Raw genomic sequence first — 20,459 nt, forward strand, 5'->3', positions numbered from 1 at the left:
TTGATTTATTGAGTGTCGAAGTAGACATGTTGATAAAAAGATTGTTCCAATAATTACGTGTAAACCATGGAATCCTGTTGCAACAAAGAATGTTGATCCATAAACTGTATCTGCAATGGTAAAAGGTGCTTTTCAATATTCATATGCTTGAAGTATTGTAAAGTATAGTCCTAATAACACTGTGAAGAATAATCCTTGTAGTGCTTGAGTATGATTAGATTCCATTAAACTATGATGTGCTCATGTTACTGTTACTCCTGATGCTAAAAGAATAGCTGTATTAAGTAATGGAACTTGTATAGGGTTAAAGGGTTGAATTCCTATTGGAGGTCATAGTATTCCTAGTTCAATTGTTGGTGCTAATCTTCTTCTAAACAATGCTCAAAAAAAAGAAACGAAAAATAATACCTCTGATGCAATAAATAAAATTATTCCTCATCGTAATCCAATTGATACAAATCCTGTATGTAATCCTTGATATGTTCCTTCCCGTACTACATCTCGTCATCATTGAATTATAGTTAGTAGGGTAATTCCAAATCCAATTATGAATAAGTTAATATTAAATAGGTGGAATCATTTTGCTAGTCCTGATACTAGGACTATTGCTCCAATTGCTCCTGTTAATGGTCAAGGTCTATAGTCTACTAAGTGGAATGGGTGGTTTGAGTGAGTTGTTAACATAGGTTGAATATACTTCTCTAGAATATAGAGTTCTTAGAATTGAGAAAACATAGGCTTGAATTATTGCTACTGCTGATTCTAGAATTAATAGAAGTATTTGTCCAATAATTAGTAATGAGATTAAGTTTATTGCTATAGATGTTCCTGTGTTTCCTAATAAGATTAATAATAAGTGTCCTGCAATTATATTTGCTGCCAACCGTACTGCTAATGTACCTGGTCGAATAACATTACTAATTGTTTCAATTAGTACTATAAATGATATTAATGCAGGCGGTGTACCTTGTGGTACAAGGTGTGTAAATATATGATTAGTATGGTTAATTCATCCAAATAATATAAATCTTAGCCATATAGGTAGGGCAATTGCAAATGTTAATGCTAAATGTCTTGTTCTAGTAAAAATATAAGGGAATAATCCTATGAAATTGTTAAATAATATTATAATAAAAATTGAGATGAAAATGAATGTTGTTCCATTAAATGATTTTGGTCCAAGAAGTGTTTTAAATTCATTATGTAAGGTTAAATTTAGTTTATTTCAGATAATGTTAATTCGTGATGGTGTAAGTCAAAATAGTGATGGGATTAATAATAGTCCTAGAAATGTTCTAGTTCAATTTAATGATAAATTAAACATGTTAGTTGATGGGTCAAATGTTGAGAATAGATTTGTTATCATTTTCAATTTAAGTTTTTTATTTCAATTGTTCCTTTTTCTGCTCTTTTAATAAGGTTAGGTTTAAATGAGAAGAAGTTTATTTGATTAAACAAGATTAATGTAGCTGAAAATATAATGAATAGTGAGAATCATATAAGAGGGGATATTTGAGGGATTTGGATATAATTTCCCCATCAGAAGTAGTCGTTAATTTACTATTATTTGGTTTAAGAGACCATTACTTACTTTCAGTCATCTGATGAATTTCAAGGTGTACTAATTTTTTTTAGTTACTTTAGATTGACACTCTAATGTTATTTATTTTAACTAACTCCTTAAATTATCTTAGATAATCACTTAATAAATAAATTTACTGAAGTTCTTTCAATTACAATTGGTATAAATCTGTGGTTTGCTCCACAGATTTCTGAGCATTGTCCAAAGAATAATCCAGGTCGATTTATTGTGAATGTTCCTTGATTTAACCGACCTGGCGTTGCATCAATTTTAACCCCTAATGCAGGAACTGCTCATGAGTGTAGAACATCTGATGCTCTTGTTAATACTCGTACTTCTGTATTTATTGGTAGGATTGTTCGGTTATCTACATCTAGTAGTCGGAATCCATCATTTTCTAGGTCTTGTTCTGGTGTTATATAAGTGTCAAATTCTACGTCTATGAAGTCTGAATATTCATATCTTCAATATCATTGTCGTCCAATGGTTTTAATTGTAATTATTGCATCTACTGAATCATCAAGTAAATATAATAGTCGTAATGATGGAAGGGCAATAAAAATTAATGTAATTGCTGGTAAAGCTGTTCAGATTGTTTCAATTAAATGTCCATGAAGTATATTACGGTTAGTATAGGCAATAAATAATATATAACTTAGGGCATAACCTACAATTACTGTAATTAATAATCATACGACCATAGTATGATCATGAAAGAATGATAATTGCTCCATTAATGGTGAAGCTCCATCTTGAAGAGATAAATTTGATCATGTTGCCATTAATAAATATTTTCTAATAAAAGGTCAAACCTTTATTTGTAGAGCTTAAATCTACTGCACTAATCTGCCATATTAGAATCTAGAGATTAATGCTAATTCTGAGTAACTATGTTCTGCAGGAGGGTTATTTTGTAGTCATTCTGTTGATCTTCTTATGTTAGCTCTAAATATAATTGCTCGGTTTGTAATCATTCTTTCTCATATAATTACAATGAATATAATGATTCCTACAATAGAAATTGTAGACCCAATTCTTGATACTACGTTTCATGATGTATATGCGTCTGGGTAGTCAGAGTATCGTCGAGGTCAAAGAATGATGTATTTAAATTTCGATCTGTTAATAATATAGTAATAGCTCCTGCTAAAACTGGAAGTGAAAGAAGGAGAAGTAATGCTGTAATAGCTACAGATCATTCAAATAAAGGTGTTTGATCTAAAGTTATACTTTCTGATCGTATATTAATTGCTGTTGTAATGAAATTCACTGCACCAAGAATAGATGATACACCTGCTAAGTGCAGTGAAAAAATAGCTAGATCTACAGATGCACCCCCGTGTGCAATAGCTCCTGCTAGAGGAGGGTAAACTGTTCATCCTGTACCAGCACCATTATCTACTATAGAAGATGTAAGAAGAAGGGTTAGTGAAGGTGGTAGTAATCAAAAACTTATATTATTTATTCGTGGAAATGCTATATCTGGTGCACCAATTATTAGTGGAACAAGTCAATTACCAAATCCACCAATTATAATAGGTATTACTATAAAGAAAATTATTACGAATGCGAGAGCTGTAATAATAACATTATAAATCTGGTCATCCCCAATTAGAGATCCGGGTTGGCCAAGTTCAGCACGAATAAGTATTCTTATTGATGTTCCTACTATTCCTGCTCATGCTCCAAATATGAAGTATAAAGTACCAATGTCCTTATGGTTTGTTGAGAATAATCATTTTTGCGGTAAGATGGCTGAATTTTAGGTGGTAGACTGTAAATCTACTTATGAGATGTTTTCTCTCTTATCATATTTAGGTCTTATATTCAATTATGATTCTTGACTGCAATTCTAGAGGTGTAAAATTTTACTAAGGCCTAAAAGATTGTTCTTTTAATTATAACTTTGAAGGTTATTAGTTTGATTAACTTAAGTCCTTAGTATAATGAAATTAAGGTTGATGTTGAAATCAATCCTATTGTTGAAATTATTACTGTTATAGGAAGAATGATTCTTGATTTTTGGGACTTTATCTTTATAGATCACGAATTTTCTGTGTATGATATAATTAGAGCTGAGAATCTAATACGTATATAGTAGTAGAGTGTAATTGTAGTAAATACAACTATAATAGTTATAATAGTTGTTATATTGTTTTCTATTAATGATTGTATTACTATTCATTTTGGTAAGAATCCAAGGAATGGTGGTAGTCCACCTAAAGATTATAAAGATAAGAATATTATGAATTTAATTTCGGTTTTTATATTTCTGGCTGAATAAATTTGATTTATGAAAAATAAATTTATTTGCTTAAATAATAAAACTATAATTAATCTTAATAGTGAGTAAATAATGAAGTATAGTTCTCAGATGTTTTCTCTGACTGTTAATGATCTAATTATTCAACCTAGATGTCTGATTGATGAATATGCTAAAAGTTGTCGTAAGGATGTTTGATTTAAACCTCCTATTGCCCCAATAATAATTCTTAAGATAATAATTGTTCAAATAAAAGTTCTTAATTGAATACAGTAAGATAAGACCATTATTGGGGCGATTTTTTGTCATGTTATTAATGTTAAACAATTATTTCATCTTGATGCTCCTATAACTTCTGGAAATCAGAAATGGAAAGGAGCAGCTCCAATCTTTAATAATAGTCTAGATCTAATTATTATTGATGGGATAAATTCTGTTTCCCATCCCATGGGATATTTTATTTGAATCAGCAAAATTGAAAATAATAATATTGTCGATGCTATTGCTTGGACAATAAAATATTTAATTGATGATTCATTTATTATTATATTTTTATTTCTTGTTAGGAGCGGAATAAATGAAAGTAAGTTGATCTCAAGTCCTATTCAAACCCCAAATCAGGAATTTGATGAAATGGACAGGATCGTTCCTATCATTAATGTTGATAGGAAGAGAAGTTTTGTAGAGTTGTTGGTCATTAAAAAGGAGAGGATTGATACCTCTATAAATGGGGTATGAACCCATTAGCTTGTTTAGCTTACCTTTTTACATTAAGGTGTATGATGCACGTTAGTTTTTGATACTAAAGGAGGTAGTTTAATTCTATCTTATGTAATTTTAATTAAGGTAATTTTATTTACTTTATTTACCCTATCAAGGTAACCCTTTAATCTGGCAGTTCATTTATTTAATATATAAATCGAATGTTTTTATTTGAAATTCTTTTATGTATTATTTTGTTTAATTAGGATTAATTTATCCTGCTCATTTTATTTTATATATATATATAATAAATAATTTATATTAATATATTACATTTAATTGAAATTAAAGTATTATAAGTTCATCTTACCATTATCAATTGTTTATATTAATGCAATTATTTACCTAGGATTATAGCTACTTATGTTTTTAGCTTAAAATAGGTTATTATAATATAATATATATAATAATATGTAATTTAATATTTAATATTATTATAATTGGATATAATAAATAAAATTATTAATTTAAATATAAAATATTATAATTAATATAAATAATTATATTAATTATAATTATATTATTATGTAAATTATCTATAATTAGATTATTTAACTAATATATATGAAAGTTAACTTAATATAAAAAAAAGAATTCATATTAATAACATATTATATTAAATTTCATAATTGTATAAAATATATTTATTATATTATTTAATCTTTCTTTATTTATTAGTGAAAAGAAAGATTGAATAAGAAAGAATATAATACATTTATTGATATACATGTTCCATATTAATCTTTAATTATATATAATAGAGAAGTTGTTGTGGTCATACATAGGGGCGTTTCTTTTTTTTTTGTTAATGTTTGTGGTTTTTTTCTTTTTTTTTTCTTTAAATATTTGAATCTTTTATTTTTTCCTGAATTAATAGATTTAAAATTTTCTTATTTTTTATTTTTAAAAGTTTTATTCTTGTTTGTTTATTCACTTTTTCTTTGTATTATATGTAAGTTTTGTTAGACTAAATGTTCTTTTTGCAGTAATTTGATTTAATTATCAAGTGATTTTGGATTTAGCAATTGATTTAGTATTGGCATAATTCGTGCCAGCAGCCGCGGTTATACGATTGATACAAGTGAATATTATTGGTTAAAACTGTTGTTTATATTATTAGTGTTAAAATATAAATTTGTAAGGTGAAATGTTAAAATTTATTTGTGGCCCTTTTTATGAATCTGTGAAATTTAAATAATAAACTAGGATTAGATACCCTATTATTTTAAATGTTAATTATATTTACCAGGGTACTATTAGTTAAGGTCTTTAAACCCAAAGAATTTGTCGGTATCTCATTCCATTCAGAGGAACCTACCCCATGATTGATAATACACGATTTACTCTACTTAATTTATTTGTTTGTATATCTCCGTTATCAGAGAATCTTTTTAGAGTTATAATTCTCAAGATTTATAATTATAAAATATTTCAGGTCAAGGTGCAGCTTATAGTTAAGAGGAGGTGGGTTACAATAGATTTTTGTTTATAACGAATTTGATAGTGAAATACTGTTAATGAAGGTGGATTTGATAGTAATTTAATTTATGTAATTTAACTGATATTGGCTCTGAGATGTGTACACATCGCCCGTCGCTCTCATTATTGATTATTCTATTTTATTTTAAAGTAGCTTCAATTTAGATGAGATAAGTCGTAACATAGTAGATGTACTGGAAAGTGTATCTAGGAAGAGTTTCAAGATATAACTTATTAGTAAAGTGTTTCATTTACACTGAAAATTTTTCTGTGCAAATCAGGATATCTTGATTATTTATTTTATTATATTTATTTTTTGTTTATTTAATTATTTAATATAAATAATTTTATTGTATTAGTGTCTTAGTATATTTTATAGAATTGATTTTTTAAATTATAGTTTATTGGTAATGTAAGTGTTTTATGAAATATTATTTTAAATTTTTTTAAGTAGATTTTATTTATTGTACCTTTTGTATCAGGGTTTATAAAAATTTTAGTATATATTTTACTTGTCTCGATTTGGGTTGATTTATAAATAATTTATAGTTAATGTATCATAATTATTATTAAATTATTTATAGAAATGAGATGTTAATCGTTTCCCAAGATATCTAGTTTCTTAAGAAAAAATTTAATTTTTTAAAGTTATTTGTTTTTATTTAATTTTTTAAGTAAAAATATTAACTTATTTATTCTTTAAGGGATAAGCTTTGAAGTTAATAACCTATAATTTATTTTATAGAAATATAATAGTAAGCTTTAAACCAGCTATCTTTAAGATTACGTTTTAGTTCATTATTTTTTATTTTGATTTTATAAATATTTTAGGTTTTTTATTAAGATTATTAATTTAATTTTAAAATTTTTGTAATAATGATAGAATTAGTATATTTATTTGTATGAAATTTTTACCTTGTGAACTTATTATAAGGAACTAGGCAAAATTGATTTCCACCTGTTTATCAAAAACATGTCCTCTTGTTTATATTTTGAGGTCTGGCCTGCTCACTGAGCGTATTTTTAAAGAGCCGCGGTATTTTGACCGTGCAAAGGTAGCATAATCATTAGTCTCTTAATTAGTGGCTGGAATGAATGGCTTGACGAGAAATCAACTGTCTCTTAATAAATTTTTCTTTAGGACGAAAAGACCCTATAGAGCTTGACATTTTACTTTTATATAGTTTTTTGTTTGTCTTTCTATATTTAATGATGATGTTTTGTTGGGGTGACATGAAGAATAGATAAACTCCTCATTATTATATCATTTATTTATGTTTGTTATTTTGATCCATAATTTATGATCATAAGATTAAGTTACCTTAGGGATAACAGCGTAATTGTTTTTGAGAGCTCATATCGACAAAGCAGATTGCGACCTCGATGTTGGATTAAGAAAAATTTTGGGTGCAGGAGCCCAATGATTAGGTCTGTTCGACCTTTAAATTCTTACATGATCTGAGTTCAGACCGGCGTGAGCCAGGTCGGTTTCTATCCTAAGATTGTTAATCCATATTAGTACGAAAGGACCATATGGTTAAAATATTTTTTGTTATATTGATTAATATTAATTTATTTACTATTTTGACAGATTAATGTGTTGAATTTAGAATTCATTTATGTAGATTTTTTCTACAAATAGTATTGATACTTTATGATTTATTTATATTTATTTTGAATTTTCTTTTATTGGTTATTTGTGTTTTAATTAGTGTTGCCTTTTTAACTTTATTAGAGCGTAAGGTTTTAGGTTATATTCAGATTCGAAAGGGTCCAAATAAGGTAGGTTTTGTTGGAATTCCTCAGCCATTTAGAGATGCTATTAAGTTAATTTGTAAGGAGCAGCCAATTCCTATTATATCTAATTACCTACTTTATTATTTTTCCCCTGTTTTTAATTTAATGATTTCTTTAGCTGTTTGAGTAATTTTTCCTTATTTAACTTATATGTGTTCTTTTTCTTATGGATTTTTATTTTTTTTATGTTGTACTAGATTAGGTGTTTATACTGTTATAATTGCTGGTTGATCTTCTAATTCAAATTATTCATTATTAGGTTCTCTTCGTTCTGTTGCTCAAACAATTTCTTATGAAGTTAGTTTAGCTTTAATTTTATTGTCTTTAATTATTTTAATTGGTAGTTTTAATATGTTTGATTTTATAAACTATCAGCTTTATTGTTGATTTATTATTATTTCTTTTCCTTTAGCTTTAGCTTGTTTTGCTTCTTGCTTAGCTGAAACTAATCGTACTCCTTTTGATTTTGCTGAAGGGGAATCTGAGTTAGTTTCAGGATTTAATATTGAGTATGGTACGGGTGGTTTTACTTTAATTTTTTTAGCTGAATATACTAGAATTGTCTTCATAAGAATGTTATTGGCTTTAATTTTTTTGGGCGGTGATTTTTATTCTTTTATATTTTTTATTAAGCTTGCTATTATATCCTTTGGTTTTATTTGGGTTCGTGGAACATTACCACGGTTCCGTTATGATAAATTAATGTACTTAGCTTGAAAAAGTTTTTTACCTTTATCTTTGAATTTTTTTATTTTCTTTGTTGGTTTAAAGATTTTATTTATCTCATTTGTTTAGTGAAATTTTTTGAGAAAAGTTAATGGAAGAGTTAAACTTCTAATTTTATGTTTTCAAAACATATGCTTTTCCTAAGCTAATTAACTTTATTCCTTAATTAATTTATCTCATGCGTTTGCGACATGGACATTAATTAAGAAATATGTGAAGTAAATAATTGTTAAGATTTGACCTGTTATAATATAAGGTTCTTCAACAGGTCGTTTACCAATTCACGTTAGTAAGCATACAACAACTACTATAATTCAGAATAAAATTTGATTAATAGGGTAAAATTGAATGCCTCAGAATGGTGTTTTATTATAAAATGGTAAAATTATTAAGATTCTAATTGATAAAAATAATGCAATAACACCTCCTAACTTATTAGGGATAGATCGTAGAATTGCATATGCAAATAGGAAATATCATTCTGGTTGAATGTGAACTGGTGTTACTAATGGGTTGGCAGGTACAAAGTTATCTGGATCTCCTAATAGGTAAGGATTAATTAAACATAGTATAATTAATAATGATGTTATTATTACAAATGTAATAGAATCCTTAAAGGTAAAGTATGGATGGAATGGAATTTTTTCAATATCTCCATTTAGTCCAAGAGGATTATTAGATCCTGTTTGGTGAAGAAAAAATAAATGAATTGCTGCTATAGCAGCAATAATAAATGGTAATACAAAATGGAATGTGATGAATCGATTTAATGTTGCATTATCAACAGCGAATCCTCCTCATACTCATTGGACTAAATCTATTCCTAAGTATGGGATTGCTGATAATAAATTAGTAATTACTGTTGCACCTCAAAAAGATATTTGGCCTCAGGGTAAGACATATCCTATAAATGCAGTTGCTATAACTAAAAATAAAATCACTGTACCAATTATTCAGGTATGTATATATATATATAAGATCCATAGTAAATTCCCCGTCCTACATGTAAGTAAATACAAATAAAAAATATAGATGCTCCATTTGCGTGTAAGGTTCGGATAATTCAACCATTATTTACGTCTCGGCAGATGTGTACAACACTACTGAATGCTATTTCAATATTTGATGTATAATGTATAGCTAAAAATAGTCCAGTTACGATTTGAATTACCAAACATAACCCTAATAGGGATCCAAAATTTCATCAAAATGAAATATTTGTTGGGGCAGGTAAGTCAATTAAAGAGTTATTAATAATTTTAATTAAAGGATGTCTTAATCGTAAGGGTCATTCATTAGTAATTATCTTATTTTACGAATAGGTCCCTGATTAATATTGGTGATTTTAACAACTGCTAGTAGTGCTAAAAATAAATAAATTATTATTATTATTGTAATAATGAATGTTGGTCTATTATATAATTTTTCTAAAGATATTGTTATTTCTTGATATTTGATTGAATTATCAATATTTATAGTTTCGGTGTTTTTGAAAAAGTCTATAAATATAGATATATCTAGAATAATTAATATTAATATGATAAATACTCACATTATTAATGTAATAATTATAGTGATTGATTTAGGCTGAAATATTTCGTTTGATGCAATTCTTGTAATGTAAATAAATAAAACTAGTATACCACCAAGAAATGTTAAAAATAAAATATATGATAATCAATATCTTTCTATTATTGTTCCTGTTATTAATCCAACTAGGAAGGTTTGAAGGATAATAAAAAGCATTATTGATATTGGGTGTCTTAATTTAATCTATAATTATATTATTTAACTAATATATATGAAAGTTAACTTAATATAAAAAAAAGAATTCATATTAATAACATATTATATTAAATTACATAATTGTATAAAATATATTTATTATATTATTTAATCTTTCTTTATTTATTAGTGAAAAGGAAGATTAAATAAGAAAGAATATAATACATTTATTGCTATACATGTTCCATATTAATCTTTAATTATATATAATAGAGAAGTTGTTGTGGTCATACATAAGGGCGTTTCTTTTTTATGTTAATGTTTGTGGTTTTTTTCTTTTTTTTTCTTTAAATATTTGAATCTTTTATTTTTTCCTGAATTAATAGATTTAAAATTTTCTTATTTTTTATTTTTAAAAGTTTTATTCTTGCTTGTTTATTCACTTTTTCTTTGTATTATATGTAAGTTTTGTTAGACTAAATGTTCTTTTTGCAGTAATTTGATTTAATTATCAAGTGATTTTGGATTTAGCAATTGATTTAGTATCGGCATAATTCGTGCCAGCAGCCGCGGTTATACGATTGATACAAGTGAATATTATTGGTTAAAACAGTTGTTTATATTATTAGGGTTGAAATATAAATTTGTAAGGTGAAATGTTAAAATTTATTTGTGGCCCTTTTTATGAATCTGTGAAATTTAAATAATAAACTAGGATTAGATACCCTATTATTTTAAATGTTAATTATATTTACCAGGGTACTATTAGTTAAGGTCTTTAAACCCAAAGAATTTGGCGGTATCTCATTCCATTCAGAGGAACCTACCCCATGATTGATAATACACAATTTACTCTACTTAATTTATTTGTTTGTATATCTCTGTTATCAGAGAATCTTTTTAGAGTTATAATTCTCAAGATTTATAATTATAAAATATTTCAGGTCAAGGTGCAGCTTATAGTTAAGAGGAGGTGGGTTACAATAGATTTTTGTTTATAACGGATTTGATAGTGAAATACTGTTAATGAAGGTGGATTTGATAGTAATTTAATTTATGTAATTTAACTGATATTGGCTCTGAGATGTGTACACATCGCCCGTCGCTCTCATTATTGATTATTCTATTTTATTTTAAAGTAGCTTCAATTTAGATGAGATAAGTCGTAACATAGTAGATGTACTGGAAAGTGTATCTAGGAAGAGTTTCAAGATATAACTTATTAGTAAAGTGTTTCATTTACACTGAAAATTTTTCTGTGCAAATCAGGATATCTTGATTATTTATTTTATTATATTTATTTTTTGTTTATTTAATTATTTAATATAAATAATTTTATTGTATTTTTGTCTTAGTATATTTTATAGAATTGATTTTTTAAATTATAGTTTATTGGTAATGTAAGTGTTTTATGAAATATTATTTTAAATTTTTTTAAGTAGATTTTATTTATTGTACCTTTTGTATCAGGGTTTATCAAAATTTTAGTATTTATTTTACTTGTCTCGATTTGGGTTGATTTATAAATAATTTATAGTTAATGTATCATAATTATTATTAAATTATTTATAGAAATGAGATGTTAATCGTTTCCCAAGATATCTAGTTTCTTAAGAAAAAATTTAATTTTTTAAAGTTATTTGTTTTTATTTAATTTTTTAAGTAAAAATATTAACTTATTTATTCTTTAAGGGATAAGCTTTGAAGTTAATAACCTATAATTTATTTTATAAAAATATAATAGTAAGCTTTAAACCAGCTATCTTTAAGATTACGTTTTAGTTCATTATTTTTTATTTTGATTTTATAAATATTTTAGGTTTTTTATTAAGATTATTAATTTAATTTTAAAATTTTTGTAATAATGATAGAATTAGTATATTTATTTGTATGAAATTTTTACCTTGTGAACTTATTATAAGGAACTAGGCAAAATTGATTTCCGCCTGTTTATCAAAAACATGTCCTCTTGTTTATATTTTGAGGTCTGGCCTGCTCACTAAGCATATTTTTAAAGAGCCGCGGTATTTTGACCGTGCAAAGGTAGCATAATCATTAGTCTCTTAATTAGTGGCTGGAATGAATGGCTTGACGAGAAATCAACTGTCTCTTAATAAATTTTTCTTTAGGACGAAAAGACCCTATAGAGCTTGACATTTTACTTTTATATAGTTTTTTGTTTGTCTTTCTATATTTAATGATGATGTTTTGTTGGGGTGACATGAAGAATAGATAAACTCCTCATTATTATATCATTTATTTATGTTTGTTATTTTGATCCATAATTTATGATCATAAGATTAAGTTACCTTAGGGATAACAGCGTAATTGTTTTTGAGAGCTCATATCGACAAAGCAGATTGCGACCTCGATGTTGGATTAAGAAAAATTTTGGGTGCAGGAGCCCAATGATTAGGTCTGTTCGACCTTTAAATTCTTACATGATCTGAGTTCAGACCGGCGTGAGCCAGGTCGGTTTCTATCCTAAGATTGTTAATCCATATTAGTACGAAAGGACCATATGGTTAAAATATTTTTTGTTATATTGATTAATATTAATTTATTTACTATTTTGACAGATTAATGTGTTGAATTTAGAATTCATTTATGTAGATTTTTTCTACAAATAGTATTGATACTTTATGATTTATTTATATTTATTTTGAATTTTCTTTTATTGGTTATTTGTGTTTTAATTAGTGTTGCCTTTTTAAGTTTATTAGAGCGTAAGGTTTTAGGTTATATTCAGATTCGAAAGGGTCCAAATAAGGTAGGTTTTGTTGGAATTCCTCAGCCATTTAGAGATGCTATTAAGTTAATTTGTAAGGAGCAGCCAATTCCTATTATATCTAATTACCTACTTTATTATTTTTCCCCTGTTTTTAATTTAATGATTTCTTTAGCCGTTTGAGTAATTTTTCCTTATTTAACTTATATGTGTTCTTTTTCTTATGGATTTTTATTTTTTTTATGTTGTACTAGATTAGGTGTTTATACTGTTATAATTGCTGGTTGATCTTCTAATTCAAATTATTCAGTATTAGGTTCTCTTCGTTCTGTTGCTCAAACAATTTCTTATGAAGTTAGTTTAGCTTTAATTTTATTGTCTTTAATTATTTTAATTGGTAGTTTTAATATGTTTGATTTTATAAACTATCAGCTTTATTGTTGATTTATTATTATTTCTTTTCCCTTAGCTTTAGCTTGTTTTGCTTCTTGCTTAGCTGAAACTAATCGTACTCCTTTTGATTTTGCTGAAGGGGAATCTGAGTTAGTTTCAGGATTTAATATTGAGTATGGTGCGGGTGGTTTTACTTTAATTTTTTTAGCTGAATATACTAGAATTGTCTTCATAAGAATGTTATTGGCTTTAATTTTTTTGGGCGGTGATTTTTATTCTTTTATATTTTTTATTAAGCTTGCTATTATATCTTTTGGTTTTATTTGGGTTCGTGGAACATTACCACGGTTCCGTTATGATAAATTAATGTACTTAGCTTGAAAAAGTTTTTTACCTTTATCTTTGAATTTTTTTATTTTCTTTGTTGGTTTAAAGATTTTATTTATCTCATTTGTTTAGTGAAATTTTTTGAGAAAAGTTAATGGAAGAGTTAAACTTCTAATTTTATGTTTTCAAAACATATGCTTTTCCTAAGCTAATTAACTTTATTCCTTAATTAATTTATCTCATGCGTTTGCGACATGGACATTAATTAAGAAATATGTGAAGTAAATAATTGTTAAGATTTGACCTGTTATAATATAAGGTTCTTCAACAGGTCGTTTACCAATTCACGTTAGTAAGCATACAACAACTACTATAATTCAGAATAAAATTTGATTAATAGGGTAAAATTGAATGCCTCGGAATGGTGTTTTATTATAAAATGGTAAAATTATTAAGATTCTAATTGATAAAAATAATGCAATAACACCTCCTAACTTATTAGGGATAGATCGTAGAATTGCATATGCAAATAGGAAATATCATTCTGGTTGAATGTGAACTGGTGTTACTAATGGGTTGGCAGGTACAAAGTTATCTGGATCTCCTAATAGGTAAGGATTAATTAAACATAGTATAATTAATAATGATGTTATTATTACAAATGTAATAGAATCCTTAAAGGTAAAGTATGGATGGAATGGAATTTTTTCAATATCTCCATTTAGTCCAAGAGGATTATTAGATCCTGTTTGGTGAAGAAAAAATAAATGAATTGCTGCTATAGCAGCAATAATAAATGGTAATACAAAATGGAATGTGAAGAATCGATTTAATGTTGCATTATCAACAGCGAATCCTCCTCATACTCATTGGACTAAATCTATTCCTAAGTATGGGATTGCTGATAATAAATTAGTAATTACTGTTGCACCTCAAAAAGATATTTGGCCTCAGGGTAAGACATATCCTATAAATGCAGTTGCTATAACTAAAAATAAAATCACTGTACCAATTATTCAGGTATGTATATATATATATATAAGATCCATAGTAAATTCCCCGTCCTACATGTAAGTAAATACAAATAAAAAATATAGATGCTCCATTTGCGTGTAAGGTTCGGATAATTCAACCATTATTTACGTCTCGGCAGATGTGTACAACACTACTGAATGCTATTTCAATATTTGATGTATAATGTATAGCTAAAAATAGTCCAGTTACGATTTGAATTACCAAACATAACCCTAATAGGGATCCAAAATTTCATCAAAATGAAATATTTGTTGGGGCAGGTAAGTCAATTAAAGAGTTATTAGTAATTTTAATTAAAGGATGTCTTAATCGTAAGGGTTTATTCATTAGTAATTATCTTATTTTACGAATAGGTCCCTGATTAATATTGGTGATTTTAACAACTGCTAGTAGTGCTAAAAATAAATAAATTATTATTATTATTGTAATAATGAATGTTGGTCTATTATATAATTTTTCTAAAGATATTGTTATTTCTTGATAATTGATTGAATTATCAATATTTATAGTTTCGGTGTTTTTGAAAAAGTCTATAATTATATAGATATATCTAGAATAATTAATATTAATATGATAAATACTCACATTATTAATGTAATAATTATAGTGATTGATTTAGGCTGAAATATTTCGTTTGATGCAATTCTTGTAATGTAAATAAATAATACTAGTATACCAACAAGAAATGTTAAAAATAAAATATATGATAATCTATATCTTTCTATTATTGTTCCTGTTATTAATCCAACTAGGAAGGTTTGAAGGATAATAAAAAGCATTATTGATATTGGGTGTCTTAATTTAATAAAATTAATATTTATTACATTTGATAATGATATAATTATTATTTTGATCATTTCAGGGGTTAGTTTATTTAAAATACCGGTTTTGGGGACCGATGATGGAAGCTTTTCCACCTCTGAAGTTTTAAAAGTGGGGGCTGGACTTATTTCCGGTTTACAAGACCGGCGTTTTTTTTAAACTATTAAAACTAATGTTTATATTCTCTATTTTTACTTCTTTATTGATTTATTTTGCTGGTGTTTATGTTTTTTCTTCTAAACGTAAACATTTATTAATGGTTCTTTTGAGATTAGAATATATTGTTCTTTCTTTATTTATGTTAGTTATTGTTTTTCTTATTGAGTTTGATTATGATTATTTTTTTCCTGTTATTTTTTTAGTTTTTTCTGTTTGTGAGGGTGCTTTAGGTCTTTCTATTTTAGTTTCAATAATTCGTTCTCATGGTAATGATTTTTTTAATTCTTTTGGTTTATCTTTATGTTAAAGTATTTATTTATAACTATTTTTTTGATCCCTCTTTGTTTATTAAATAATTGTTGATGGTTGGTTCATTCTTTAATGTTTCTGTCGGGTTTTGTTTTTATAATTTGTGTTTATTCATATGCTGATTTGAATATAATTAGATATTATTTTGGTATTGATTATTTTTCTTTTAGTTTAATTTTACTTAGTTTTTGGATTTGTTCTTTAATAATCACTGCTAGAGGTTCAGTTTATTTAAGTTCATATCATTCTAATTTTTTTGTTTTTATGGTTTTGATTTTAATAATTATGCTTTATTGTTCATTTGCTAGATTAAGTCTTCTTTCCTTTTATATTTTTTTTTGAGGCTAGATTAGTTCCTACTTTACTTTTAATTTTGGGTTGGGGTTATCAACCTGAGCGTTTGCAGGCTGGTGTTTATTTAATTTTTTATACTTTGGTTGCTAGATTACCTTTATTATTAGTTTTATTTAAGGTTTATGATTTTTCTAATACTTTATATTTTCCTTTATTGGTTGATTTTGGTTCTTATTATTTTATGTTTTATGTATTTATAATTTTGGCTTTTTTAGTTAAGATACCTATGTTTTTGGTTCATTTATGACTTCCTAAGGCTCATGTAGAGGCCCCTATTTCAGGTAGAATAATTCTTGCTGGTGTTTTATTAAAGTTAGGTGGTTATGGTATTTTTCGTGTTATAAAGGTTATTTCTTATTTGGGTTTAAAGTTTAATTATTTTTGATTGTCTTTAGGTTTATCTGGGGGTGTTATTGTAAGATTTATTTGTTTTCGTCAGGTTGATTTAAAGTCTTTAATTGCATATTCTACTGTTGCTCATATAAGAATGGTTATTGGTGGATTGATGACTATGAATTGATGAGGTTGTGTAGGTTCTCTTTCTCTAATGGTTGGTCATGGTTTATGTTCTTCTGGTTTATTTTGTTTATCTAATATTATTTATGAACGTTTAGGTAGACGATGATTATTAATTAACAAGGGTATAATTAATTTGATGCCAAGAATGGCTTTATGATGATTTCTTTTAAGATCATCAAATATGGCTGCTCCTCCTTCTTTAAATTTGGTAGGTGAAATTAGATTATTAAATAGAATTATATCTTGATCTTCTTTTAGATTCTTTGCTTTGATTTTTTTATCTTTTTTTAGAGCTGTTTATACTTTGTATATATATTCTTATTCTCAGCATGGGAATTATTATTCTGGTGTTTATACTTGTTCTCTTGGTTATTTTCGTGAATATCATCTTTTACTTTTACATTGATTGCCTTTAAATATTCTCTGTTTAAAGGGTGAATATTTCTTTGTTTAGTTTGCTTAAGTATTTTAATTAAAAATATTGTTTTGTGGAATCAATGATATGAAGTTTTTCATCTTAGGCCGTGAATTTATTTTCTATTTGTTCTTTGAGTTTTTTTTCTTTGTTTATTTCGAGAACTATAATTTTTATTTTAGGTATTTATTATTTAATAATTGATTATAGAGTTTTTGTTGAGTGAGAGCTTTTCAATTTAAATGGTTCTATAGTTGTTATAACTTTAATTTTGGATTGAATATCTCTTATTTTTATATCTTTTGTTATATATATTTCTTCTTTGGTTATTTATTATAGAGAGGATTATATATCTGGTGAAAAGAATATAAATCGTTTTATTATTATTGTTTTAATATTTATTCTTTCTATAGGTTTTTTAATTATTAGTCCTAATTTAATTAGAATTTTATTAGGTTGAGATGGTTTAGGTTTAGTTTCTTATTGTTTAGTTATTTATTATCAAAATGTAAAATCTTATAGTGCTGGTATATTAACTGCACTTTCTAATCGTATTGGTGATGTTGCTATTTTAATTTCTATTGCATGAATGTTAAATTTTGGTGGTTGAAATTATATTTATTATTATGATTTTATTTCTAATTCTTTTGAAATAAAGCTCATTACTATATTAATTGTTTTAGCAGCTATAACTAAGAGAGCTCAGATTCCTTTCTCTTCATGACTTCCTGCTGCTATAGCAGCTCCTACTCCTGTTTCTGCCTTAGTTCATTCTTCTACTCTTGTTACTGCTGGTGTTTATTTATTAATTCGTTTTAGACCAATATTGGATACTTATAATTGTGGTTGATTTTTACTTTTAATTGGTTCTATAACTATATTTATGGCTGGATTGGGCGCTAATTTTGAGTTTGATTTAAAGAAGATTATTGCTCTTTCTACTTTAAGACAACTTGGTTTAATAATAAGAATTTTGGCTATAGGTTATCCAAAGCTTGCATTTTTTCATTTATTGGCTCATGCTTTATTTAAGGCATTATTATTTATATGTGCAGGTTCAATAATTCATAATTTGAAGGATTCTCAGGATACTCGTTTTATAGGATCAATTGTTAATTTCATACCTTTAACTTCAGTTTGTTTTAATGTTTCTAGTTTATCTTTGTGTGGAATACCTTTTTTAGCGGGATTTTATTCAAAGGATTTAATTCTTGAGATGGTTTGTTTAAGATGAATTAATTGTTTAATTTTTTTTCTTTATTTTTTTTCTACTGGTTTAACTGCTTCTTATTCTTTTCGTTTGTTTTATTATTCAATATCTGGTGATAATAATTTTTATTCTAGATTTTCTTTTGATGATAAGGGTTATTATATTTCATTTGGAATAATTGGTCTATTGTTTGTTGCTGTTTTTGGTGGTAGTCTTTTATCTTGATTAATTTTTCCTATTCCTCATGTGATTGCTTTACCTTATTATTTAAAGTTTTTAACTATTACAGTTGTTATTTTAGGTGCTTATTTAGGTTATCTTATTTCTAATTTTGATTTTTCTCATAATTTATTTTCTTTAAGTATACTTTCTTTTGTTAGATTTGCTGGTTCTATATGATTTATACCTTTTCTTTCAACTAAGTTTATTAGATATATTCCTTTAAAAATAGGTTATTATTCATCTAAGTCATTTGATTATGGTTGAGGTGAATTACTTGGTGGTCAAGGTTTATATAGATTATTTATTTATTTAATTGCTTATATTCAAGGTTGATATGATTCTAATTTCAAGATTTATCTTTAAACTTTTATTTTTTGAATATTTGTTTTGGTATTATTGTTTTTCGTTTACTTAAATAGCTTATAATTAGAGCGTGACACTGAAGATGTTAAGGAAGTATTTTTACTTTTAAGTATTTATAAATATAGATATATTATTTTTACAGTGAAAATGTAATGTTTTATTTAAACTATATAAATTTTAGAAATGTTAACGGAGTTTAACCGCTAATATAAAAAGTTAGCAGCTTTCATATTGGCTTTACATTTCCTTAATTGGAACTATTATAGTTCAATTATATTATTAACAGTAATACGCCTCTTTTTGGCTTCAATTAATAAGAATAAGGGTAGTACATACCAATCTTCCAGGTCGAAACTGACTGCAATATTTCGCTTCTTATTCTATTTAAGGTTGATTGATAATATCAATACTTTTTGAATGCAACCCAAATGTTATATTTAACTACAACCCTTTATTCTGCTCATTGTAATGCTCCTTGGTTTCATTCATGGTATAGTCCTCCTAATAGAACTAGAATAAAAAATATTGTTGATACTGTTCAGATTATAATGTCTGAAGTTTTAAAAATAATTACAATTGGTAGAATTAGTGCAATTTCTACATCAAAAATTAAAAAGATTACTGCGATTAGAAGAATTGTATTGAGAATGGTATTCGTGCTGATCTTTTTGGATCAAACCCACATTCAAATGGTGATCTTTTTTCTCGATCATTAATTAATTTTTTTGATAGTGTTGTTGCCAGGATTATAACAATTATTGGAATAATAAATCTAATGAAAACTCTTGTTGATAGAATTAGAATTGTTTTTCTTGATTTATATCAAGCTTTCTGATTGGAAGTCAAATGTACTATTTATACTAGAAAAACAATTATCTACCTCATCAATAAATAGAGATATATAAGAATAATCATACTACGTCTACGAAGTGTCAGTATCATGCTGCTGCTTCAAATCCAAAGTGATGTCTTGGTGAAAATTGATTTATTGAGTGTCGAAGTAGACATGTTGATAAAAAGATTGTTCCAATAATTACGTGTAAACCATGGAATCCTGTTGCAACAAAGAATGTTGATCCATAAACTGCATCTGCAATGGTAAAAGGTGCTTCTCAATATTCATATGCTTGAAGTATTGTAAAGTATAGTCCTAATAACACTGTGAAGAATAATCCTTGTAGTGCTTGAGTATGATTAGATTCCATTAAACTATGATGTGCTCATGTTACTGTTACTCCTGATGCTAAAAGAATAGCTGTATTAAGTAAT

At 26.3% G+C, this 20,459-nt stretch overlaps 1 protein-coding gene and 1 long non-coding RNA gene across 2 annotated transcripts in view; one reads left to right on the forward strand and one right to left on the reverse strand.

The window, feature by feature from the left end:
* Positions 1-20,459, reverse strand: part of LOC126301319 (uncharacterized) — a 173,079-nt gene that overhangs the window by 65,549 nt on the left and 87,071 nt on the right. The gene's annotated exons all lie outside the window — the stretch shown is intronic.
* The window catches only part of LOC126301315 (NADH-ubiquinone oxidoreductase chain 5-like), a 371,580-nt gene continuing 368,700 nt past the window's right edge, over positions 17,580-20,459 (forward strand). The window contains exon 1 of the mRNA XM_049991703.1: positions 17,580-18,450. Within this exon, the coding sequence (XP_049847660.1) occupies positions 18,279-18,450 (172 nt within the window). The 5' untranslated portion in view covers positions 17,580-18,278. The remainder of the gene's footprint in view (positions 18,451-20,459) is intronic.

The sequence above is a fragment of the Schistocerca gregaria genome, unplaced genomic scaffold (assembly GCF_023897955.1).
Source record: "Schistocerca gregaria isolate iqSchGreg1 unplaced genomic scaffold, iqSchGreg1.2 ptg000066l, whole genome shotgun sequence".
Classification (NCBI taxonomy): domain Eukaryota; kingdom Metazoa; phylum Arthropoda; class Insecta; order Orthoptera; family Acrididae; genus Schistocerca; species Schistocerca gregaria.